Consider the following 28000-nt stretch of genomic DNA (forward strand, 5'->3'; position numbering starts at 1 on the left):
GGACACAGACAATTTTCTGAAGATAGAAAAATCGTAACATACATCATGGGTCAGAGATTTACTATATTATATACAAGTCACTTACAAAAGCGGAAATTTTTTACGTAAATAATATTTAAAAAAAAAAAATTACAAAAGTAACATATGTGCAACTTTATTTACTTAACTAGAACCAATCACTGATGCTCAGAATTCGGTTCCTCGGGAACCGAATTCTGAGTTGTTTTTAATTTTTTTTTTTTTGCGTTTGAGGCCCAGTTTGGGCGAATCTGGGAAGTGGAACGGGCCGTTCCGGAAGTAGAACGGCCCGTTCTGCTTAAACACATACAGTGTTATTTTTGAAATTGGAACGAATGCAGAACGGGCCGTTCCAATTTCAAAAATAACACTCTATTTGTTTAAGCAGAACGGGCCGTTCCGGAACGACCCGTTCCACTTCCCAGAAACGCAAAAAAAATTAAAAATAATCAGAATTCGGTTTTCCGGGGACCGAATTCTGAGCACAAAAAAAAATAAAAAATTTGAAGCTCAGAATTCGGTTCCTGAAAAACCGAATTCTGAGCATGAACAATGATTAGTTCTAGTTGAGTAAATAATGTTTTACAGATGTTACTTTTGTAATTTTTTAAAAAAAAAATATTATTTATGTAAAAAATTCTACAAAAGCCGGTACGTAACATACTTGTGAATCAGAATAAGATTATGATACACATTATATTATATATATGTTACATTTTAGAAAAAGAAAGAAAAATAGAAGAAGAATCACGTGAAATATAAACAAAAAATATATAAATTTCATTAATTTGAAAAGGGTAAACACTTGGTCTGAGGTCTGAGGTATTAAATAAAAAAAAATAAAAAAAAAGTATACGATAAAATAGATTTTAGTATTAGAAAAACTTGGTGAGACAGTGTTTGTGGTGTAAGGCCCAAAACTCGTTTTGTTGATTCATATGGACTTGGGGTTTGGACTAGGGTAATCGGAGCGACACGTCGGAGAAAGGCGTGGTGAGTGGGGTCTACCTCTGGAAGAAGGATTCTGACGTAGACGTCAGCGTGGCACTTCTATTCATTCCTCCATTGCTGTCTACGGTTGCCTTGTGTTTATAATGTGTTTGGGTTTCTGCACGATTTTCAATCCGATTTGGGGTTTTCATTTTTGTTAAGTGTTAACCCTTCACTCTCTCTCTCGTTGCCCCCAATCCAATCCAATGTCTATCCCCGATTCTCCCCAAGGCGCCGATACCGATTCCGATCCATCTCTCGTAGAAGAAATAGAGGAGGAAGTAGAAGAAGAAGAAGAAGAAGAGGAAGAAGAAGAAGAGGTCGAGGAGGAAGTAGAAGAAGAAGAAGAAGAAGAGGGGGGGGAGGAGGAGGAGGAGGAGGAGGTTGAGGAGGAAGTAGAAGAAGAAGAAGAGGTCGAGGAGGAAGTAGAAGAGGAGGAGGTTGAGGAAGAAGTAGAAGAGGTTGAAGAAGAAGTGGAAGAGGAAGAAGAAGAGGGAGAACAAGGAGAAGAACAGGAAGTAGAAGAAGTCGAAGAGGAGGAAGAAGAAGAAGACGATGAACAACAACAACAACAACAACCACAGCAACAAGAAGCAGTAGAGGAGAAGGAGGATGATCAATTACTGCAACAAGAACAAGAGCAAACAGCAGTGAAGGAGAAGGAGGAAGAACAACCGCTACATCAACTACAACCGGAATCGGTGGAGACGAAGGAGGAGGGCAAAACGGTGGTGCCAGATTCTCCTCCCGATGCCGATAAGGATCGCAAAGGTTTTTCTGCTCATAAATTAATTATGATTTTCATTCTTAATTTTATCCGCTATATGCATGCTTTTGTTTTCCTTAATAATTTTACTAACTTGGTTTTGATGCTGTGCTGCTCATTGCTGTCTCTGGTGCTGCCTCACGTGTTGATTGTCATTCAGCTTGTGTTTTTTTGTATGTTTGCATATCAAATGCCATGCTATTGTTCTTTTTACTTTGTCATTTCATTTTTATTGAACTTTTTGTTTGGGGATGGGGAGATAAGGAAATGGTGGGGACTAGGGAGGACGGATATGCTACTGAGGATAAAAACCTAGTAACTGTGGGGTTTGTTCTTTATTAGGAAATTCTACAGAGTAGAAAAACTCGGCTGTTATTCAGTGGGTGTTTAACCAACATTGTATAGCATAGTTATTAATCCCGGATAGCAACTTATTGCAGCTGAACCGGAGAACTCTATAGCAGGATAGCACGTGGCAGGATAACCACTATTCTGAATTTTTTTACTCAGATTAAAAGTTTATACTATAGGCATAGAAGAGTTTATGCTGAATTTAATGTTAAAAATTAAAAGAATTACTAAAAAATTCAGAACATAGAAAAGATTGGAGGGTGGGTGTCACTGAAAATACTGCCGATGGTGGGTGGGTGTTAGTTGCACAAAATTGAGAGAAGGCGAGTGGGTGTTGAGGACACAATGTGGGTGTCACCATAGACAGAAGTGTGTTAATCTCACAATAGTCGATCTTAAATAGCAGAGCCGTCACATTATAGTGGGATAACAGAATGACTTCTATGTTGAACCATAAAGTGTGTTTGTAAAATTGTTCAATCGTCGTTCAGCGGGAATTCATCAAACTTCTCCAGTCACGTTCAGTTTCTCGGAATGTGTGAAATTGATGCTGAAATAACTAAACAAGCTCACTCTTATACTACAAATGTATATGTGTGCTGAAAACAAAGAGAGCATACCTAAAACTAAAGAGAAGTCATTGCCTTTTCAATTTCAGCTTTTTTTTTTTAGAGATTGAATACAGAAGAGAAGAAAGAAGTAAAAACAAGGTTGAAGTGTTTGAGGGTAGGTCACAATAGTGATATCATCACTGGAAACTGGCTGGAAAAGAGATGGATCTTTGTAAACTGTTGGTAACCATTAAGAACAGAGCCTGGACGCTGGAAATTGGCAGGAAAAGAGCTTTGTGGCATTGTGTAACAGTGAGCAATGCTGGAAACTGGTGGAGGGGTGCAGACAAGGACCCTGTGGAGGCTTGGCTTGAAAATCTGTTTGATTTTCTGATTTTGCCCCCCAAAAAAACTTGAAATGATGCTCACTCAGGGAGCAAAACAGTCTTCGGCCCCATATTTGAAAGAGCATTTGTGAACCGCTGCAACAGCAGCCGTGTATCGCACTGCTCCTCCTGTCAGTCCTGTGACAGCCAGGCACTGGCAATTCAGTTCTGGGGAGCGAGGCAATCCTGCAGTGTGATAGCAGCGCTATAATGTGCTATTAACTACTCTGGGTAAGCAACATCCCATTGTTTATTTTAAAGGAGGGAAAATTTTAACTTTTCCCCTTGAAAAACTCTCAAAACGATGCTGTTTTGATGGTCAAAATTGGGTTTTTCGAATTTTCGAAATGCCTCACTGCAGCACCTTTGAAGGCTGGCTGCTACTGTTCGCAATGGCTGCTATTTAAAAACAAACTGTTATTCAAATGAAAAGTATCAAATGAAAATTTTGACCAATCAGGGAACTAATGACCAGATGTGGCTGTTTGAGTAAAAATTAAGTTTCCATAAAACTCCTCTGCATTAAATTTGTACCGTTTTACAATTAACTTTTATGTACTAATTATCTTATTTCTTTACCTTTTGATATCACTATGTTCTATTTCTAAAATAATCTGTGGGGACTTGGGGCCTTACAGATACATAAATAGCAATATTTTGATGGTTCTGGCTAGGGTAGGGCACCTTCACATGCTCCCACGGTGGGGAAATTTTGTTGTCCCGATTTTCGGTCCTTAATTTTAAAATCAATGGCTGAATTATTTATTTTTTATTTTATTTTTTTTGTCTCTTTCCCGATTTGCCTTGACTATCCCTTCTCTCGCTTCCCTCCACCCGATGGCCCTCTCCCTTGTAGTCAAGATTACTGCAAAATCCACTGCAAACCACCATGTATACATCGAAGTATCCCAAAATAAATGCCAAATACAAACAAAATCAAACCACCATGAAATGAAACCCACCGCAAAAAAGACTGCAACCAGTGCCCACCAGCTCGTATACATTGGAACATCCCAAAATATTCCAAACACAAACAAAGCCGCCACGAACCACAACAAAACCCACTGAAAAGAAACCCACCACAACCAGTGCCTTCGTCGAACAGTTGCATGAGGTGACAATACAATAATCCCAACCATGGAAATTTTCACGCTTGCGACCAGATATGTGATATTGAGAGTGAGAATGAGGTTGTGGAAGAGGAAGGGGAGAAGGTGGGTGGTTGTGGCACAAAGGGTTAAGGAACAGAGAAAAAGGAAAGAAAAATGAAAAAGGAAAATTGGGAAAGTAAGAAAAAATAAAAAAGAAAGAAAGAAAAAAATTCAACCATCTCTTTAAAAATAAATAAATCTGTCTGTGCTTCATATGTCTCGCACCCTAGCCACCCCATGTTTTGAAATCCAATCTTAGTCAAACTGAGATTTTGTGCATACCTGTATTTTCCATAAACTATTTTCTTGGATGTGACAGGGTAATATTTTAAAAATATTAGTAAAGTCATTGGAAAATAAAACATTAACATAAATCTCTAATATGTAATCAAATTGGTCATCTTGTATAATTTTTTTAAATAAGGTGAATAATGTACGTTAGAATGATAAAATTTATGCAGTCCTTTGGTGAACCTTGAAGCAGAATGTTCATATTTTTGAGGATGTATCTTTGCTACTAATTAACTATCTGATATGATTGTTTTGTGAGAATACAAATTTCTCTTTGTATTGTGAATATATTTTTCTATTTGTATATGCAGCTGTATTCAAATAATAGATATTAGTTGGTTGTATTGTATTCAGTTAGTTGTTTGTTACAACTAACAGACCTCAGCTCCTGCCTATATATCTTGTAACAGGACTGAGAGGGTAGGTTGTATTCATTTTCGCCAAATCAATAATATCAGAATTATCATGAAGAATTATTTTCTCTAACTTGGTATCAGAGCTGGTTGATCCTCTTCTATGGATTCTCTTCCAGTAATATCAGAGATGTTCTCTAACTTGTTTTTGGTTTCTTTTTGCTGCTCTGTTCATGGTTGCTTCAAAAGAGCTACTATTCCAAAAGTACAAACATATTGGCTTGGTCTAGTCACACCTCCTTCTTGAGTTGCTTCTTGTTCCCTGCATCTTGTTTTCATATTTTAGAGAACATCTTAACCTACCTTAGCTGTACTTTCCTCTTTTCTTGCAGTATCTAATCACCTTCAGGTTCATTTCTCTAATAAAAGTTTTGTCTATATTCATACCAATTTTCACTGGTATCTTACATTAATGTATGTGTTGTGTAATAAGGAACAATTTAACTTGTTACATATGTACATCCTTTAATAATCTATTGAGATTACTTGTATCTCCACTTATTGATCAAAATACTACTGGTGCAAAACTTTATGTGTCTCAAGAGTTCCTGTTGTGTTTCATGTCTTTCCTTATTTTTAGGTGTCTGTTCAACCTCAAAATAGAATCCAACCTAGGCTGCTTTGTAACAAAAAAAGTGGTGTCTTTAATAAACAAATTGTACGTAGGGTCAAGTTATTTGTGTGGCCCTATATCAACTAGAGGCAGCTTGGGGCACTGGTCAGGACCTTTTGTCTCTTTCTTAACATGCAGGGTTTGGACCCTGCCACGACACATTTTGGCTACTATTATCAGAAGCCATTGAATTAACAATGGCTGTATTAGTATAACTGGTCAGATATCTTACTGAACAGGTTTGGTTGGTAAAAAGCTACTTTCATAGTTCTAACTTCTAAGTATTGATTGGACTGATACATGGACTGTTTCCTAATTAATACAGTTGCAATGTTGTCATACCCTCATAGGCATTTAGTGATGTGACAGGGCCCAAAATTGGTGTTATTGAAGCATCTTGTCGATTTGGGAAGACTAAAGGCTACAAATTGTGAATGCAAAGAGGAAGCAAAAAGAAATGACATGCTTTCCATTTTCTTGAAGAACATGGATAGAGTGTGATAGTGCCATAGAGTGGTTGGTTAGAATGTTTTATGCTTGGGTGGTTAAAGTTGTAAGAGGCAGGGAATTTTTAGCATTTATTAGAATACATGAAAAAATCCAATAGTATCTTGATTATATCTTTAAAATAATTTGGAGTATCATAGGATTATCTCAAGATTGGTTTGTTTCCTTGTTTAGTTAGGATCACAATATATTATTTAGTATAAATAAGGGCTAGTGCTTTATGTTTTGTATCATATTGCAACACTTCACATTAAATCAACTCAATGGGCCTGTGTTTATTTTTTTTATATAAAAAATCATTTTTTTTAATAAAATAAAGTTCTCTACCTTTTTTTTATGTTTGTCTAAACTATTTTTAAAAATAAAAATATTCTTTTTTTGCTTTTTTAAAAAGCAACTCCTATTTGCTTATTAAGAAATCACTTGTTTTAGAATCATTTTTTTTAAAATTTTAAATAAACTGGCCCAATATCATTCTCATTGTTTTTAGTCTCTTATTTCCTTTTCCTCACTCTAGGGGTTATCATCTGTCGGATTCAGGTTCAAAATGTTGAATTCGACCAAAACCAATCATTGTTATTTGTGAACCTATCTGAAAGTTGTTTGGGTTGTCAATTTTGGATTCATGAGTTGTGGGTGTGGGCGGTGAATTTTAATGGGTCCCATATAGATGGAGGAGACAAGTATAAAACTGATGTTGGACCAACAACTATGTGTCGCCAACGACGGCCACTTTGACAAGTTTGAGTGCATTGGCAACAAAGAATTTGATGCATACAAACTTGAGTCGGTAACGAACCAAGAGTTCAACATTAGAAGAAAGCATTAAAACATTTTATTCAAGTTTTCCATCTCATGACGTTGAAACCCAACTAGAAAGCATTGGAATATTGTTTTGGAACCTTTTGTTTTTAAAGTTGCTACTGGTTGGAGTAGCTACTAGCTACTTTAGCAAAAGAAGAAGGAGTATTGTGGCTTGCTACTAAAATTGCGATAGAAAGACATTTGTCAGTACGGATGGGACAATGGGCTGAGCAGTTCCAATTCCAAGGCTGTACACTTCAATTTTTTTTTAGTTTCAATGGAAAGTTCTGCTGCTGCAGCATCCTATCAATATACTTTACACTGACTTAATAAATAAATAATAGAGAACAAAGTATGGCATTGGCTCTATATGTAACTTAACAATATAATATTACCTTAAAATATAGTATAATAATATCACCTTAAGTATATCATTTCTGTTCTACTTGTTTCTCCAATCCCTCCACTTTTGAGTCTATTATTATAGATGGTGTTTGACAGGTCAAATCAATTGTTAAACCCAGAGTAAGCTCACTAAATTATGTATTTACTATTGAAAACAATCTGGTTTTTAGGCCACAATTATAGCACAAGACAAACAACATAGGGTTCCCCCTAACCAAGTCTCTTTGTGCTGCACCCAGCAATTAGTAAAACTATCCAATGAATAAACCATCCCCAAGCTCCATAGACATAAAGCATCATGTCACACCATTCTATAACTCCCTAAATAACTGCATAAAGACTGAAACAATGCACAAAAATAATAATTCAGATCCATAACTACCTAATGGCTAGATATCTATCTAAAGATGCACATACTGCACAAACATAATAATTCTAACTGGCTTCTTATCCCTTTCCACATGCTTTCAAAGGTCTATGATGATTGATCCCAACTTTATTTCTCATACGTGGTTTTACCTAGATATCCATCCAAGATGCTGTCTGACCCAATATTTTTGGTCCAATGGTCTGTTCCCTGCCAGTTTTTGTCTCAAATGTGACATTGCCTTGGCTTTTTGTCCCATACGTGGTTTGATCCAATCTCAGTCCAACAAGATGCGGTCTGCTCCCACTAGGTATCTTAGTTTGGCTCTTGCCAGCTTTGTCCCATATGTGATTTGGCCTTTGTTTTTATATCTTAAATGCGGCTTGGCCCCAACAGTTTTTTCTCCCAAATGAGATTTGACCCTGATGATCTGTGGTCCTAGACACTTGCCACATTTTTCTTTTAGCCCAAATGCATTGCCATGTTGTCATGGTGTTCTTTTTATGCTGATAATTATTCTGATGAGTAGTGAATCTGTTTTTACCAGAGTCATACAATGATGAATTAGTGATGAATTGACTGGTTTTTCAGTCTAATATTTCATAATTTGGCTTGTGGGAGTTAATACAAGTCTGTGTGTAGTCTATATGAAATGATAGAGAATTCATTTCTTGTTCTGTTTTTTTAATTCTTGATTTAGCTTTTATCTTCCATTGTAGATTCAAGCCAGCATATAGAGTCTGAGGGGCAAGAGAAAAGCCTGGAGCCAGTTTTTTCCGTGGCTGAAAATCTTGAATTAATGCCACCATCTAGTATGCATTGCATGGAAGAGAATGATGTCATACTCAAAACATCTGTTCCTTCATTTGAGATGCTAACATTGAAAAAGGAAGAGCTTCACTTGAAATCTGAAATTTCATGTAATTTAAAATCAAGAGAAAATCTGACTTCTGTTGAAGATAGCAAAAGTCATGGACTAGATGTTGTTGAAGAAAATGTTGGATCCCTTCTACAGAAGGAAACATTTGGAGGATACAATGAGCCAGGTTACAATAGCAAAGCTAATTTATGTGGTGATACTGATATTGATTCTACGGCCAGGGCCACCGAATCATCTAGTGGTACTGGACAAGATATGGTTATTGGCCTCCTACGGAGAGATTGCCTTGATGAGGATGCTAATGGTGGTCAGAATTCTAGGAATAAAATCACGCAGTTGGAGATGGAGTCAAGGGATGATGTGAAACAAATGACATTAAGGTCTGGTCATTGTAGTTCAGTATGTTCTTTTACATTTACTTGTAATATTACCAAAGTTTAATTAATATAGCACGCTGTCCCTTCCAGAAGTTTTCTGTCCTTTACCAATGTGTTTAAATCGGTCCTCTCAGATTATAACTATTAGGTTTTACTGATTAACTCCTGGTAGCAGGACTAGAAGTCTGTCTCCAAGTGCTGAGATTAAAGACAGAAACAAACGCCCCAGAATTGTATGTGATTTTTTTGCTAAAGGATGGTGTATCCGAGGTAGTTCTTGTAGCTTTCTTCATATAAAAGATACTGTGAACAATACTGACCAGGAGGCTGAAGCAGACTTAGTTACTGCACATCAGAAGAGGGAATTGAAAGTGGAAGAAGGTATGCCATATAACTTGCTTGGTCAGGCTGTTTAGGAATCTGCTTTGTAACAATATTTCTGATAAAGATATTGTCCTGTAACAGGTGTTAGGGAAAATGTTGAGAGATTAAGGATGGTTAGTACTCTAGTTTCATTTACTGCTTCACTTGAAAGCATATCTTTGTATTCTTCTGAATTTCTTTTGAATATGAGCATGCAGAATGAGCAAGAAGCAAGTCCTAGTTGGCATCCATCTCAAGAAAAACAGAAGTTTCATCTGAGGGACAACTTGTTTCCAGAGAATAGATTTGCATTTAGTGCATCAAACAATTATTTCAGCCCAAATCTTCCCTTGAATTCTACCCGTGCTGATGGAATGACTACTTTTTGGAACCAACATATGTACAAAGGATATACTTCAACAGTTTTGAGCCATTCACCAAATTCAAGCCTGGTTACTCAATTTCCAGCCTCAAGCATGTCACTCTCCCACCAGATTCCGGCCCAATCAGGACGGTCATTTCCTTTTAGTTCATCTTTGGGGGCTGGTAATATGGATTCTCAAAAGCTTTTGAAAACTAACAAAGAATATCTCACCTCTAAGTCCACTTTCTCTGGTTCAGGGCAGGAAGATTTGCCTCTGGTTAGTTCATCTAGGGTTTCATCATTTCCTACTGGATATAAATCAAAAATCTGTTCTTATGACTGGGAACCTTCTGTGCCCTTTCGACCATCCTTTTTTATTACTTCTATGAATGTATCATCTCCTGGAGATCTTTATGACCCTCTTCGTGATAGCATTGAGATACCCAATATAGGAGATGGATCTTTGAAGGCTTCCCTTTTAATTCATGGATCAAATGCACAGGCTTCATCACAGGTTCGGGCATATGGTGATTCTGATGTAGTTGGGAAACACACGTCCAATCTTAATGATGCCAAAAGTTCTGTATCTTCTCATAACAAATTTTGTGAAAATGAGACACATAAAAATTGTGATCCTCATGAAAAGGATTGTTTTGCACCTGAAACAGAGATAACATCAGGTACTTACCTAAATAATCAAAATGGTAAAATGGGCACGGGACAACATAACTTTGGTGTTGCAGATAGTACAAAGAAAGAGAGACATTTGACTGAGCGTGAGGCTAGACATTATGGTGGTGAAGGATCGAGACACAAAAAGAAGAGAATAGGTAAGGATAAGAAAGATCATGAAATGGATGTTGACTTTCAGACAGATGGCAGCATGCAGAAGGAACCAAAGGCACTAAAAATATTCCGTGCAGCTCTTGTTGATCATGTAAAAGAGTTGTTAAAACCAGCTTGGCACGAGGGTCGTCTCAGCAAGGATGCACATATTATGATAGTCAAAAAATCAGTTGACAAGGTTGTTAGCACCTTAGATCCACAGCAGATTCCGACCATAGATACTGCTAAGCAGTATGTTTCTTCAAGTCGGGTGAAAATTGCAAAGCTGGTCAATGTAAGTGACTTTTTTTTTTTTTTTCCTTTTATAGCAGTGATATTGATTTGTTAATGAAAATGCATGGATATTGTTGTTTGATTGTGATATGTCCTTCATTTAACAGAAATGTTTTTGATTTGCAGGGATATGTCAATAAATATGGCAAATCTTGATATTCAAGCCAAACTCCTTTTTTGTACAGTTTCTGATCAGTTGGATCATCCTAGTTCTCATGAAAAGTTCTGTCTGAGGCTCTCTTTTTCATAAAGAAGGTTGATTTGGAATGTTTTGATTTTCAATTTCCTTTCAAAATATTTGCCTATTGTTTTATCCGTGCCTTCTCTTGCTTATTCAATTATAGATTAAACTTGCATGAATTGCATGGTTTATGAGGATACCTTGTTTTCCTTTACATAATTACATTTAATTGTTTAACATTTGGTCTAATTTTCGCGAATTTGAAAGTAACGGGTAGCTACTTGGAAAGACTGGTTGGATGCATACTGTTTTTGTTTTCATGTGTCTGAAATCTGGAAATTATTGAAAATATATTGATGTCAGTATTATTATATAGTTCAGTGCTTTAAATCCTAGATAGTGGTGTGTAGTGAACGACCCAAAAAAATGCTATAGCAGATAACGGTTAGCGAGCTAGCCACTATTTTGAAGTTTTTTTTATGTAGTTTATATTGTCGTTTTTTTTAGAGAAAATATTTTTTTTAAAGAGATGTGTTATCTAGAAGAACTTATTAAACTTTTTATTATTCATGGGCTCTATATATTGGGCTAAAGTGTAACAAAAAAATTCAAGTGATTAAAGAAATAGGTGAGAGATAGAGAGGAAATAGAAGTGTTTGGTTTAAGAGAAATAGAAAAGAAATAGGAAAGAGAGATTTAAACTAAATTTAAATAAAAAATTGATTAAAATTTTGATTTAATCAATTAAATCAAAATTTTAATAAACTAAATCAAGCAAAGAAACGTTTCCCAGTGAGAAAGATAGTTCATAATCGATTATGAATCATCTTTAATCAATAAAAATATGACGCTGCATTAGTTACTGTTGAATTTCTTTGCTAATTTACGAAGAAATTAAAGGTGTCCAATTAAAAGGTGTGAGATCCACACCTTTTTATTTCTCCTCTTTCTAATTTCCACACAACCAAACATACTCAATTTCTTATCTCCTACCTATTTCTTCTCTCCCCCTTATTTCTCCATAAAATCATACCAAACAAACCGGGAATATTCAGAATAATACCCATATCTTTATCTAAACATCATCCTGGAAATTTGAAACATAACTAAAATTCCTAAAAACTTAATCATTTATCTTCAAGTTACAAATATTTAGGCATATCTACAATTCTCCTTGCCTTAATATCATTCGATACCCAATTTGAATTTCAAGTTTGAAATCTTTCTATCTTTCTTTTGATGTTTTCTTTCTTCCTTTTATTTTGCTTATCATTATTTTTCTTGTATGGGACAACCTCCACAACGAACTCGAGGTTTTTACATTGCATTTTTCTTTTTTGGTCAATTTTAGCTTCGTATCCACTAGACTCCACGCTAGCAACATAACACCTTTCATAGATGTGACAAAGTGGTTATTCATCTGCATATTTATTCTCCTCTTGAACATCAAGCTTCTTCAAAACACATCTTTGTGTTCTTTTGATTTTGATCCTTCTCTTTTGTCTTCTTTATCTCTTGTCTACATCAAATTTAAAACAACGTTTTTGCCTTTAATTTGAACTTTGATCACTTCTATATTGTTTGTATCTTCTATCACAATTTTTATGTTGGAACAACACCTTGCGGCCTTCCTCCAACAATGAATTGGGAACTTTTCAAGCCATGGACCCTAATTGGCTGAGTATCTTGAAGAAGTAAAGAGTATCTCTTCAACTTTCAATAAATTTTCCCATAGTTGTGTGCCTAGGGAATAAAATACACGAGCCAATCTTTTGTCAAAGTTGGCAACCAAGAAGCAGCCTGGTTCCACAAGATTGATCATTGAAGAAACTTATTAGAAACACAATCGATGATTAATAAACTGAACAAAGTAACAATCAAGAGATTTTGATTTATTCCAAGAATATATAAAACATTTGAGATTATTTTCAAACTCGAGTGACTTAATTGCAATGTGTGCTCTGTTTTCAGTTTTGACTTTGGAAATAATAATTTTGTTGAGCTCTTTGAAGAATTGTTTATTAATAAGTCAAACTTTAGTGAAGTTGTTGGTTGTAAAGCTTGGCATTGCAAATAATTGTTCCTCAACAACTTTGGCCTCTCTTTATTGTTGGCAAGACTTACATTTTTTTTCCACGTGTCTTAATTGACAACACTTGTAACATCTCGCATCAGGCCTTCACCAACATTTCTTTAGTAGATGATTAGTTTCTTAACAATGCAGACATAGTGGAAAAGCTTGAGACTATTTTTTTGATCACTATTTCCAAAATATTTGACTTGCTCTTTTTTCTGGTTTGTCCTCATTGTTTTGCAAGTTGGCTTGGAAAGCTCCCTCCATTGTTTGTTTGTGTCTTGCAAGTCTTCTTTGCTCTAGTACATGTAATGCATGTAACATTTTTGTCAATGTGATCTTACATATATTTTCTTTGTTCTCCAAGGTGGCTAGAAGCTTCATATCTTTTGGACATTACTACAAGATTTTTGTAGTTTTGGAATCAGAAAATTCGATGCCTAATGGTTGTACTTTAATAGCGAATGCTAAGCAAGTTACCCAATTATTAATACTCAAACTTTTTCATTATTTGTAACCCGAATTCCCTTATAAATTTAGTAACTGCATGCTTTGAATCCTTTCATCTTTTCTATATTTTGTCTTTAGGTACTTCCAAATTGCTTTGCCTATTTTGAGAGGCATGATTTTGGTGAAGATGGTTTGTGGAACACTAACAAACAATCATGTCTTTTGCCTTTGCCCTTTTGAGTTTTCTTTCTTTGTGAACTTTTATTTGGATTAGGGTAAGATTGTCTAATAGTGAAGGTGCATTGTAATTCTGTCCCATGGTTTCTCAAAGATCTAAAGTCTCTAGTTATGACCTCACTCACTCTTCAAAGATTATAGTTGTCGAAAGGGAGACAATTGAATGTAGGATATGTTGAAATCATGTGTCTTGATTACAAAACAAATCCTGTGGAATGTGATAGGCCTATTATTACAAAGATCCTAATTAAGTGAAACATATCATAAAATAGAAAATAAACTATCCAAGATATAAAAAAAATATTATCAAATATTCCTAAGATTTTTTTAACACTCCTTAAGTTAAAGCTAAAGCTTTCTAAGATTTGAGTTTGTTTGCAAATAAAAATAATTAGTAAACATAGAAATTGAGTGCCACCATGAACAATAGTTGGAAAGGCAACTCAAGGATGTTGGAGAAGCTAGAGAGAATTGTTAGAAATATAGCTTAGTCAGATAGCTAGAATGGTCACCAGCCTTGAAAATTTTTCTTGGCAAGAAATCAAGCAAAGCAAGGTCCAATCTTCTTAAAACCACATTCAGAACAGAAGCTTTCAAACCAAAAATATTGGAGGCTCAAAATATTTAGACTTGTAATTAAGTTTGACAATTGCTTCTGGTCAAAGACTAGACATGTTTTTGCCTTTACAAAAAAAAAAAAAAAAAGACTATTCATGTGCATCTAGGGTTTAGGTTTTAGGACAAACACAGTCTGATGCATCTAGCAAAATGTTTGAGGCTAGAGCATTTGGAATAAAGAGTTGGGCTAACGAATCATTTAAGTTACTGTTGGAATGATTGTTGGCAAAAATCAAGTCACCACTAATATGATTCATTCATGTGAGAAGAGTCACCATTGGAATAATCATTGGTGGAAAAGCAGTCCCCACCAAAATCATTGTTGATGAGAAAGAAGTCACCACCAGATTGATCACTGGTGGGAACAAAAGCCACTGATGTGATTATTAGTGAGAAAAGGATTGCATGACAAACATCGAATAAACAAACAATAGAATAAAGCCAAATAGTATCAAATTTGAGCTTTGAACATCACAAAGCATAACCCAAAAGAGCTATTTAAGCAAGTTAGTGAATGATAGAGTTCCAAAACCATAAAACAAATATAGATTGGTGATTAGGACAATCCTGCAACTCAAGTCTTAAAGAAGCAATAAAAAAGACACTATAATGTACTTGAAAAGGAAAGAGAAAGTGTTTTTGATGCAAGAGGAGGAACCACATTCTAAATCTCAAAAGTGTGGTCAAATTTAGGAATGACAAGCTGAGGCAAACTATGTGACTGAGAACTTGCCAAAAAAGTTGTTGGATGCCAGAGATTTTACTAGAAAAGTGGGTGGCAGCTAACAATGATTGACAGGGAAGGAAACACGCTAGAAAATCGTCATACAATGATAAAAAAGCGTGATACTCACGTTGGAAAGAAGAGAAAGAGATGACTAATTGGAGTTTTAGACTTTTTGAGAACTCGACACAAAACAGTGACATGACAAGTCAGAAGGATGGTACCACTTTGATACCATTTTGAAAGAGAGAAAATTATACTTAATTGGTGCTATAATTGTATGTCTTGACTACACAACGAAGTTCATTTTATATAGACTTTATTGGAGTATATCTTTACTCCTTAAAATTGTACTAGATATATTAATGTATAGAGTTATTATTTCAGTCAGTTTCTGTATTTTCTGTTTTAGCTTAATTACCTGTTCAACAAGTCAATGTTTCTATAGCTTCCCTTGAAGCTATTGAAACATATAAATAGGACAATTGTATTACTGATTAATTACTGAAAATCCAATTTACTCTTCTCTGTTAATTCTGCTCTCTCTCTCTCACTCTCTCCCTCTCTAATTTCTAAGACTCACAATTCTAATATGGTACATAGAGCTAACGATCCTTACCTCCTTCTTACTCTCTACTTGACTACACTATCTGTCTCCACTCATGGCTGAAGAACCACCATCGTCTTCCTCAACAAACCCTCCCCCATCACCACCCCACTTTCATGCTGCACAGGTCAAACCTGCCTCATCCCCTTCCTTCACCTTCTCGCACACCATTTCTGAAAAATTAGACACCAAGAACTATCTTCTTTGGTGTCAACAAGTTGAACCAGTCATCAAAGGCCACCGTCTTCACCATTTCTCGGTCAATCCCCAAATTCCTCAGAAATTTCTATTTCTGATAGAGATGCCAATCGAATCTCTGAAGAATATCTTGCGTGGGAACAGCAAGATCAGTTACTTCTTTCTTGGTTACAGTCATCCATGTCCATAGACATGCGCACACGAGTCATAGGATGTAAATCTTCCTTCCAAATCTGGGACAAGATTCATGCGTATTTTCATGCGCACACCAACGCCAAAGCCCGTCAATTGCGTAGTGATCTTCGTAGCACAACTCTTGACAATCGTTCTGTCTCCGATTATCTTCTTCGCATCCAATCCTTGGTTGATGCCCTCACAGCTATTGGCAATTCTGTTTACCCCAAAGAACATCTTGATATTGTTCTTGAAGGCCTTCCGGAGGAATATGAGTCCACCGTTTCTCTCATCAGCAGCCGTTTTGATGAATTGTCCATAGAAGAAGTCAAAACCCTTCTTCTTGCTCATGAATCGCGTCTTGAGAAATTCAAGAAAAAGAATCTCCTCTCTGTCAATATTCTTGAAACCTCCTCGGGTTCTAATTCCTCCACCTTGCCACCGCAAGCCAATCTTACCCATCAAGACTCTTAATTTGCTTCCTTCCGTGGTGGCAGACCTGGTGCGCGGCATGGTCGTGGTGGACGACCCAACAATCGCTATGGACGTGGGCGTGGCAGGTTTGCTGGCGTTCATTGCCGAGTCTGTCATCGCTATGGCCACATTGCATCCTCTTGCTATTACAGGTTTGATAGCAACTTTGTCCCAACCTTACCCTTTAACAATTCCTCTTCCGCCACCGACTCTACTGCCAACCCAGCCCTTGGGTACAATCCCTCTCCCTTTCACTCACTACCTGCAACGCGTCCCACTGGGTCTTCCAATGGTATTTTGGGTTCCCGACCACTCAACCCCACCTCATCTTAGGCATACCTTGTCTCCACTGGCGGCCTTCAAGCCCAACCTTCAGCCATGGCAATGACTTCAATTTTGCCTGGTTCCAATCTGTGGTATCCAGACTCAGGGGCATCCAATCATGTCACCAACATGTCTCAAAACATACAACAATTCACTCCCTTTGAAGGACCAGATCAGATCATCATTGGCAATGGCCAGGGCCTTCCCATAAATTCTTCAGGTGTAACTGCGTTTTCTTCCCCTTTAAAACCTCACATTTCCCTTACTCTCAATAATCTTCTTTATGTTCCAAATATCACCAAAAATCTAATCAGTGTGAACCAATTCTGCAAAGATAATTATGTATTCTTTGAATTTCACTCAACCTTCTGTTTGGTTAAATCACAGGACACTAAAGACACTCTCCTCATGGGAGTTGTTGGCCCTGATGGCCTGTATCAATTTCCATCCCTGCTTCGGCCAAGACAACAATCAGCCATCACACCCTCTGCTTACATAGCCTCTTGTAATTCTGTTTCTTATGCCACTTGGCAATTGGCATTCTAGACTGGGACATCCTCACAATGATGTAATGAAATCTGTGTTCAGACTTTGTAATTTTCCTAGCTTCAATAAAACCGTTTCTGATTTTTGTACCCCTTGTTGTCTTGGCAAATCTCACAAATTACCTTCCACTTTATCTAAAACAGTATATCATACACCTTTTGAATTAATATACAGTGACTTATGGGGCCCTGTGCCTTTTACATCTGATAATGGTTACCAATACTATGTTACCTTTGTTGATGCGCATACTCGGTTTACTTGGATTTTTCTTCTCAAAAGCAAAGCTCACACGCTTGATGTCTTTAAGCAATTTCATGCTATGATTCAAAATCAGTTTCAATTACCTATTAAAGCCATTCAAACTGATTGGGGAGGAGAATTTCGTTCATTCACCTCCTACCTGTCTCAAAATGCATTCAACACCGACTCATCTGTCCACACACCCATCATCAAAATGGTGTTGTGGAACGCAAACACCGCCATATTGTTGAATTAGGTCTTACAATGCTGGCCCAAGCTCACCTCCCTATGCATTTTTGGGACCATGCCTTCTTAACCATCATCTATCTCATTAATAGACTACCCTCATCATCCATTCAACATGATGTACCATTCATAAAATTATTTCATTAGCTACCAGACTATAATTTTCTTAGAATTTTTTGCTATTCTTGTTTTCCTCACCTTCGACCTTACAACAAGAACAAACTTCAACTTCGTTCCCTAGAATGTGTGTTCTTGGGTTACTCCACCTCTCATAAAGGTTACAAGTGTCTAGCCCCAACTGGCAGAATTTTTATCTCCAAAGATGTTATTTTCTGTGAAAGTCGTTTTTCTTATCCCAGTTTATTCCCTACCTCTGCCACCAACCCACCCACTTCTTCAATTTCTGTTCCCCTTGTAATTACCAGTCCGCAGCTTACTCTGCCCACTGACTCTCCTCCTATCATCTCTCAAAACACATCTCCTACAACTTCTAACTCTGCTTCTCCACCCAGCCCTGCCACTACTTCACCTATTTCGTCCTCTACCCTTCTCCCACCTTCATCCACCCCTTTACCCACTCATGCCACAGCTCCAATTGCTAACATTCATCCCATGACTACTAGGGCCAAAGTTGGCATTGTCAAACCCCGCCTTCATCCCACTCTTTTACTCACTCACACTGAACCCAAAAGTACCAAACAAGCCTTGGCTAATGATACATGGCTTGCTGCCATGAAGCAGGAATATAATGCTTTACTAAACAATGGTACTTGGACTCTCGTTTCTCTTCCTCCAAACAGAACAACCATTGGTTGTAAGTGGGTTTTCCGTGTTAAGGAAAATCCTGATGGTGCTGTTCACAAATATAAGGCTCGCCTGGTTGCAAAAGGCTTTCATCAGCAATTTGGGATTATAATGAAACCTTTTCACCAGTTGTTAAACCTGTTACCATCCGTCTCATTCTCACCTTAGCCTTAACCCATCATTGGTCAATTCAGCAATTGGATGTCAACAACGCATTCCTAAATGGAAATCTTGAGGAAGAAGTATATATGTCCCAACCTCCAAGCTTTGAATCCTCGGATAAAGCTTTGGTCTGCAAACTTCATAAGGCAATTTATGGTCTTAAACAAGCACCACGTGCTTGGTTTGATAAACTTAAAGCTACATTGTTTCAACTCAATTTTCAGATCAGCAAGTGTGATCCTTCTTTGTTTGTTTACTCCCTTGGCAATAATGTAATCTACATCCTTGTCTATGTAGATGACATTATTATCACTGGAAATAATTCCTCTGTCCTACACAGTATTATTTCCCAACTCAACTCAACATTCTCTCTCAAGGATCTTGGTCGTTTAGATTTTTTTCTTGGCATCGAGGTCAAATCTAACCCTGATGGCTCACTTACCTTAACCCAAAGCAAATATATTCGTGACCTCCTCAATCGCACCAACATGGAAAACTCTAACTCTATTTCTTCACCCATGGTTAGTGGGTGTAAACTATCCAAAACAGGTTCGGAAAAATTCCTAGATGTGTCCTTATACAGATATGTGGTTGGTGCCTTACAATTTGCAACAATCACTCGTCCTGAAATCAGCTTCTCTGTCAATAAAGTCTGTCAATTCATGTCTAACCCCCTTGAACAACACTAGTCCGCTGTCAAACGCATCCTTCGATACTTAAAAGGCACTATGTTCCTGGGATTACATCTGCAACCAGCTCCATCTAACTCCCCTTTGTCTATTCATGCATACTGTGATGTTGATTGGGCCTCTGATCCTGATGACCGAAGATCTACCTCTGGTGCTTCTATCTTTGTTGGGCCCAATCTCATCTCTTGGTGGTCCAAGAAGCAAACGGTTGTTGCTCGCTCCAGCACTGAAGCAGAATATAGAAGTCTTGCCCTTGCCACTGCTAAAGTCCTGTGGATTCAAACCTTACTCTCTGAACTACATGTGTCTCATCATACTCCTGTTGTTTATTGTGATAATATGAGCACCGTTGCACTAGCCCATAATCCTATACTTCATGCTCGGACCAAGCATATGGAGCTGGATCTCTTCGTTGTTCGTGAAAAAGTTGCTGCCAATCTCCTTCATGTGGTTCATGTTCCAGCCATTGATCAATATGCTGATATTCTTACTAAAGCATTGTCTCCCTCTCGGTTTTGCGAACTTCGAACTAAGCTCAAGTTGGTTGATTCTTCGCCTCACACCACTTGATCTTGCGGGGGGGGGGGGGGGGGGGGGGATATTGGAGTATATCTTTACTCCTTAAAATTGTACTAGATATATTAATGTATAGAGTTATTATTTCAGTCAGTTTCTGTATTTTCTGTTTAGGTCAATGTTTCTATAGCTTCCATTGAAGCTATTGAAACATATAAATAGGACAATTGTATTACTGATTAATTACTGAAAATCCAATTTACTCTTCTATGTTAATTCTGCTCTCACTCTCTCACTCTCTCCCTCTCTAATTTCTAAGACTCACAATTCTAATAGACTTAATGCAATAAATACATAAGGTAATATTTCTTTTTACATGATACTATAGACCTAATTAAACAAGAAAACAAATCACTAAATAGATAATAAAAATAAATCCTAACAAATCATCTAGGATAGTCTAAGATATAAAAATTATATTTAAGATATTTCTCATATTTCTTGATAGTAGCTTATAGGAATTGTGTTTGTTTATTACCACACATGTAATCCTTTATTTATAATGAATAAGGATACACGATAAGTAAATACAGAAATAAAAGATAACAACTAATAATGAGCAGAATCCCTAATTTCCTCTATACAAGTTTCCCTAATTATAATGGAGCAAATCATATATTTAACACACCCCCACAAGTTGGAGTGTATATGTCAACAGGCTCTTAGGGTCATATAGTTTCACTTTCACCAGAGTTGCTCCTTTTCCCACTAAGGAAGATACCCATCAATTGTTCTTCCATGTTTCCCTTCACAACACATACAAAATTTTCAAACTTATTCACAAATTCTGCAACTGCTTGGGTCTGCTTTAATGCTTTCACCATACCTGGTTGGAATCTCCAAATCAAAGCCTTCCCAAGGATAATTTAGGTTGCAAGATGCCTACCATATGAACCGATTTAGAGTAGTACTCTCCAAAGTATTTATAATTGTGTCCATCTTCTCTTCATTTGTCACTCCTTTGATTGGAAAGTATCTTTCCAGTTTATTCACCCTATCGTAGGCTTCATCCCCTTCAAAAATAGGATTTCCAATTTCTGCAACTTCTCCTTTGTATCCACACTATTCAAATCCATTTCTGACTTTTCTGATGCATCGTTGACTTTTGGGGTTTGCCACCATTGTTTCCCAGTGTCCCCGCACTCTCTCCTTGTTAGGAACTTGAATTAGGATAAACCGACAACTGTATTATTGATAAAAAATATAAGTATTAGAAGATAAACCCTTGTAATTCCAGAGCAGAAGCTTCACAGAGAAGTTCCGTCTCTACCCAAGTCAGAATGTATACTCTAGACTCCCAAATTGAAAATACAAAATCCACATTCCTTTCCTTCTCTTCTCCCCTCCCTATGTGTATAACATATTCCATTATCTTTTCTTCTCTTTCTCTCTTCGTAACTAACTCTTCCCTCCTTTCCCACCTAATGTGATTCTAGGTGGACCTTGTATATTTCGGCTTGTGGTAGAGAACCTATCACTCCCGTGACTAATTTTGTACCATGCACTCCAATTGAGCAAGTTGCTCCTCTTGAGCTCCAAACCCTTCGCACTTTTGGTTCGACCCACAATAGTTCTCTCCAAAGACTCAAACCTTGCCTCCATTTTCATAGCTACCATATAGAATTCATGCTATTGCCACCCACAGTACCTGAGCAGCGATTTAATAAAACTGGATCAGAAAAAGAGAAGAAAAATGTATAGAATGTTTTAATTGCTGATGACAATGAATACACAGGTTCATTTGAGAGAACCTGACTCTCCTACCAAGAACTATACACCTTTTTCACAAAAAACCCTAACTGTTTTGTAAGCCTCCCTACACTAACTCCCATTCTCTAACTGACTAACTGACTACAGTTAGTTACCCACTAACTGAAGTCCCTAAAGGTTGTTATCCTCCATGGCTCTCTTGTTCCTCCTAAGTCCTAACATAGACCCTGGTAATAGGGGGTCGTTATCTATCATAGTGCACTATTTATAACCTTGATATAGTTTCACAAATTCTGACATATCAAGAGACTAGAGTTTTAGAAGTTGCTAGTTTTCAAAAAGTTCTTTTAATGTCCCAGTTTCCAATCTTAGCATTCATATTCTTCTGAAGTTTCTTGTTATGTTTATTATTGACTATGGAGAATATTTTGCAAAATAACTGCGAGTTGAAATCCCCTAGTAATGTGATGTGTAGTTCTATTATTTTGTTTATCATAGCTTTTAGCTGTGGATTTCAGCTTCTTGTCTTTATGGATGACATAATTACTCTTCAACCATGGATTATGCTAATGTCAGGAGAAATTCAGAACTTTATTCAGTAAGGTAATCATCGCATTTTGCTTAATCATCAATAATACTTCATTCCATCATGATATTTAAGACTTGGGTCCGTATTTTTATTATTTGGTTTGTGGCTTGTATCAAGGGTTTTCTCATCCCTGCTGTCTTCTATGTTTATCTTGGTCATATGCAAGGTAAGTTTTTGCTAAAAGTACCTTGTTATTCTATTAGGTTTTATGAAATTGTGTGTCTAAGGCAAACTACACACTTGTATTTATAGTCGGATGAGTTTTGTTCAGAAATAAATGCTAATAGAGTCCTTATGGCATGTTGCATACGTTACATGTGTTGAATACTAATTAAACATGTGATACATGTACTTTATCTAATACTCTCCCTCAAGTTGGAGCATATAAATGAAATTATATACACCAAGTTTTTTAGAATATATTCAACCATGGATCCTTTTAAGGGATCTGGTGAACTTGTCAACAAGCTGTTAGCTAGAACTGAAAAAGTCAGTTGTAATTTAACTTGCAAGGAATTTTCTTTTTGGCATAAAAACTGATGGTCAAATTCTCTCTCTCTCTCTCTCTGTGTGTGTGTGTGTATGTGTGAAAGATTGGATTAGAAGCAATATGGAGAGCACTTGGTTATCACAAATTAACCTTGTCTCCTTCATATACCCTAACATTAATTGTAGTTGTCGAAATCACATTAGTTCACATGTTGCTTCCATTGCATGATATTTAGCCCCTGTTCTCGATCTAGTAACTATGTTCTATATCTTGCCTCTCCATGAGACTGTTTCCTCCAAGAAGAACAAAATAGCCTGATGTGCATCTGGTCAGATGGAGATCCTGCCAATCTGCATTGGAATAAATGACAGTTTTAGTTTTGCTTTGTCTGCATAAAGCAAGCTTTGCAGGTGCATTTTTAATGTATCTGAGGATGTGAACCATTCTATCCCAATAAGCATCACATGTAGCATTCAAGATTGATTTGCCACACTTACGACTAAGGTGATATCATGTCTAATTACCATAAGATAGTTTAAGTCTACCTACCTGGCTCTGTATTGAACTAAAGAGAAAAGGAAAAATAATATTTCTGATTATATTGAAATGAATTGAGTGAATGAATCAGTTTACAAACTGGTATTTATTCAGGAAAACTAACTAACTCAACTGATTAGTTTGTACAGCAAGCTAGATCAGTCTTATACGAAAAACTTACACAAGAAGCTATTACAAAATGAAAGTCAGCTGTCTTGTAGACAGCTGAGATACAACAGGAGTAATATACTCTTATACGCTGATATCTGCATAGGTCTTTCATTGCCTCTCTTATCTGAGAGCAACTTGACATTGGGATCCATTGGGGTATTACGAGGTTTGCAAAAAATCATGCTTATTTCCTCAAGAATTTCCAAAACTATTATTGTTGACTAAGGATAATGCCAAAAGTAGACCGGGTAACTTCAAGACCCAAGTATTTGAGAGGATTTAAACCCTTGGTCTGAAAGTGTTGGGTCATATGATGTTTGACACAAATAATATCAGCGTGGTCATTTCCAGTGATAACATGACGTCAAGATAAACCACAAGATAAATGAAGTGGCAATTGATTAATGAAGAAAGAATACATAGTTTTCAGCTTCCCACCTAGTCATTTCAAAGTGAGTGCGAATTTGTTAGTATAAGCTTTGACAAATAGACGAAAGTTTAGATCTATTCCTCATTAGAAACAACCAAGAACAATGAGAGCTATCATTGATAAATTTGACAAAGCATTGGTAACCTAATGGAGAAGTAACACAACTTGGACCCCATATGTCATAATGAACTAAAGGAAACGAATGTACAACTTGTTTATTATTGGGAAAGGTGCTTCACACAACTCACATTCAAGCGAGGACCATAAAATTGTGGGAAAAGTTAAAATGAGTAACAATGAGTTGTACCTTTGCAATTCCAATGTAATTGCTATCTGTGTTGATTAAGTAGGGTACAATTTTGTGGCCCGTTAGTTTGAGATAATCTTCCCTGTTTTCGTTTTTCTTTCACTTTGTCTCATGCTTCGGAATGTTTGTCTGGGAAACAATGAAAACAACTTAATATTGTTTTCTGTTTTCACTTTTTCCAGCGTTACCTTCAGAAAATAGGAAATAAAGTGAAAACAGAAAATGAAGAAAACATTTTCTCGAACCAAGCAACCCATTATCCATTCACTTTGTGCATTTTTTTGGATTTTGTGTTGAATTATTTTAGATTAATTCAATAGTTGATTACATCGATTATGTGAAATAAGTTGTTTGGATGTTATGTGTGGTTTTAGGATAAATCTATTTCATTTGAATTGTCCAAAGTTAGTTTTTATAGTAAAATTATATATAAAAAAATGCATATGAATTTATTTGTCTGAGTTTTTTGTATTTGAATTGGTCAATTGTTGGTGATAAAATTGGAAAGCAAAACACAGCTTGAAAATAATGTTTTTAATTAAATCTCTAAACCTTTATTATTTTGAAAAAAAATAATTTGAAATTTATTATAATCTGATTTTCATCAATGTTATCAAATTATAATATCTAAATATATTTCGATCCAAACCCACTATAGTTTATAGGATTCAGTGTATGATAAAATTATGACTGTTATGTGAGATACTGGTAAAGAACTAAATTAATTTTATCGGTCAACGTGAGTGCTTCAGCAATGCCCCACAGCCTTTTAATGGCCGTTGATCTTGCTCCATTTATGCTTGATAATTTAAATATCATTATTATCGGTGTGTAAGATAGAAGGCACACAGACACCTTAACTAGGAAGGAGCATTCAGAAGCCTTGGGGTCAACATATTTTCTAGAAACCTGCACCTAGATGAGGAAAGAAAAAAGGTGAAGAGATTTATTTTCTTTAGAGGCTTGAAATGCACAACCTGATTTTTTGAATGCACCCACATAATAATATAACTGATTTGTCCCCCAAATATCTCAGCCATTGTCCAAGGGATTGAATTTTAATGATTATTTTACCAAATACTTAGACCTCAAGCTAACATATACATCTTAAATTTGTATTTGAACATATTAAGATCTTGAGCTGGCAAAATAAAAGGTCAATGGCGAGCTGTATAGAAAATGATCAAACTAGCTCATAGAATCTTTGCAGCTTTAACCAGCCAATTACCAAATAAAACAAAAAATGATAGGAACTAAGCATAGTGTAAAGGTTTATAATTTTGATCTTTTGGTGCTATTACTGCAGTAGTAACTGACATTGAAATGAAGCATGTCACTTGTATTCTTTTGAGACACTAAACTATAAAAAGCTAGATTCCTGATTACATTTTCTGCTCTCGCTTGAACAAATCATAGAGAATAAACCTTATGTCAGTAAATTTTGAGATTTTCTCCTGGAACAGTTTGTGCTTTAACAGCACCTTGCTTAATGTCTCGGCATTCTCGGCATGGTGATAGAAAAGACTTCATTTTCTGGCCAAACCCTGTCCTTGTCACCATGCTTTTCTTGTTTGTATGATTGCTTGCTTTGTTCTGTTCGTGATATTTCTTAGTGTTTCCTGTTTTACCGCATGACATCTTACTACTGCTATTGGTTGCTAGTAATGATCTCGAGGAATTGGGTGGTTTTGTGATCAGAGACTGATTTGTTTGCATGGAAAGTGCTTGTGGTCGAAGTTGACCATTGGAAATAAGCTGGTCAGCAGAAGTGATCTTGATTGTATTGACAACAGAATTGAAGTTTGCATTAGTACTGGTAAATTCAAATTCTGGGTCATACTTGCTTACCTGGTATTGTTTAGCCCGGTTAGGAGAAGGGGACTTAGGTTGCTGCTCTTGAATAGAAACAAGGTCACTAAAAGAGAGTGAATCCAGTGCAGTGCTATTATCCGAAGCATGCGAGGTGAGCTTGTTTCCGTCCATTGATTATAAACCAAAATGGTTATGGGTTGAAAACTATATATATCCAGAGATTCGCTAGACGTTGGGACCACTTTTTAATTCAGTGTGAATGTGTTTTGCCGAGTCGAAGTTGTTATTTTGGTTTTATATCTTTCTTTTTATTGTCCGCTTTGTGGCAGGAGGGGGTAGGCCAATACGTATATTTAATTTTAGGGGCAAGTGTTGAAAAGTAACATGTTAGATCAAGAAAAAATGACAAATAATAATTGGTGAACCGAGATAAAGTTACACATGGGACATAACTTGTACATTATCATTTATGAATTTTCTTTGATGCCATTGTGTTATTAACTTTTCGGCCTCCCAAGTTTAAGTAGCGAATTGAACCGAGTTTGTGTATGAAGTTTGTCATCTTTAGTCCGAGGTTTGACAACGTCTTCCGTTTGGCCCATATGTTCATTGAGGAGTCTGCGTGTTGGTGGATATTACGAAGGTAGAGAGTATATGTATATATATTCTCTTTCTGAAGGTCATTGTCAAATCTCAATCAGCTTATATGACACCACCTATGTAGCTTGCTCAAGTGGCTGATTCTACGAGGATGGCAAGTGCTGGTAGATGAAGAGTGGGCAAGTAATTTGTTATTTCTTTGCTGTGAAATCATCATATTTAATACGTCTCCCTGTCGTTTTCTATGTTCTGGTTTTTACGTAAACGTGTAGTTACATTACCGACGTGCGACGTGGTCATTGAAATGCTATGTTAATTTTCATTTTGTAAAAAGTATATATTTGCTTTCTTGAAGAGGTACGAGTATAACTGTGGCCCTTCCTTGGATTGAGAAAGAACCCAAGTTTCTCACTTACGCATGATTTTTAATCATCGAATAAGTGATTGTGCATGGCTTTCAGAGGTTGAATGGTAAGAGGTATAATGAGGAATACTGCGTCGTAGCATCGAAGTATGACAATATTAACAACTAACACAGGAAAAGGAAAATTCAGATGACTATTTTTGGATTCTCATAATGAAAATGAGATTTTTCTGCTTATTTATAACCAGGCTAATAAACTATTTTTGGATTCTCATAATGAAAACGAGAATTTTCTGCTCATTTACAATCAATTCTGTGGTGTATAGCCCAGTTGAGTTGATTGTTATTGGATTCACCGTGTTGAAATATTTCTTAAACTAAAAATTCCACTGGTGTTATAACTGGCTAAAAGGGTTGGTGATTCTAAGAAAATAGGTTTGGATTTAACTAATCCCTATAAAATTAGTACGTGTTGATTTTCTTTCTCTTGTCTTGTTGATTTGGAGAAGGGAGCAAAACAAAGGTAGGGCACACGTGACTGGTCAACTAACAGGGCTTTACTGATAAAAGTAAGAGCCAAGTGAAATTACCTATCCGACATGAACAAGTTGTGATTATGCTTTGTCAACTTATTCGCAACCTTATTAAGTGTATGCATCCAATCAAGGCCCTTAATACCAGCAAAGCTGATGAATCTTCAACACTAACGAATAATATGTATTAGTAGGAAAGCAAAGCATCTTCTACGAATTAAGTTGATGGCTGCTAGGCAGTCAATTTCCATAATGGTTTTTGTGAAGGGAACTTGTGAATTATATGTCTTATAATTGTGTGGTTAAAAATATCTTTAAATTTGAGTGTACTTTTCTATCTCACATCACAAGTGAAACATTTCTACATTTCATCAATCTACTTGAGTTCCACTTGAGTTGTGGTTTGAGATCACTCTT

At 36.4% G+C, this 28000-nt stretch overlaps 2 protein-coding genes across 6 annotated transcripts; one reads left to right on the top strand and one right to left on the bottom strand.

Moving 5' to 3' along the window:
• The first annotated feature begins 940 nt into the window (after positions 1–940).
• FES1 (Zinc finger C-x8-C-x5-C-x3-H type family protein) lies at positions 941–27040 on the top strand. Of its 5 annotated transcripts, XR_014430583.1 has the most exons (9): positions 941–1779; positions 8333–8873; positions 9046–9251; positions 9336–9367; positions 9452–10717; positions 10843–10971; positions 22269–22353; positions 22457–22505; positions 25937–27040. XR_014430583.1 is itself a non-coding variant. In XM_083066524.1 (7 exons), the coding sequence occupies exons 1-7, from the start codon at positions 1215–1217 to the stop codon at positions 10870–10872; spliced, it is 2577 nt and encodes an 858-aa protein (XP_082922650.1). In that variant the 5' UTR covers positions 941–1214; the 3' UTR covers positions 10873–11146. The 5 variants fall into 5 exon arrangements, 2 of the variants coding, with proteins under 2 accessions (XP_082922650.1, XP_020234604.2); XR_003805587.2 differs by lacking the exon at positions 22457–22505; XR_003805586.2 differs by lacking the exons at positions 22269–22353; positions 22457–22505.
• Positions 25540–26257, bottom strand: LOC109814558 (uncharacterized). The gene has a single exon (XM_083066528.1). The coding sequence runs from the start codon at positions 26255–26257 to the stop codon at positions 25706–25708; it is 552 nt and encodes a 183-aa protein (XP_082922654.1). The 3' UTR covers positions 25540–25705.
• Positions 27041–28000: the final 960 nt, after the last annotated feature.

The sequence above is a fragment of the Cajanus cajan genome, chromosome 1 (assembly GCF_000230855.2).
Source record: "Cajanus cajan strain Asha chromosome 1, NIPB_CcT2T_4, whole genome shotgun sequence".
NCBI lineage: Eukaryota > Viridiplantae > Streptophyta > Magnoliopsida > Fabales > Fabaceae > Cajanus > Cajanus cajan.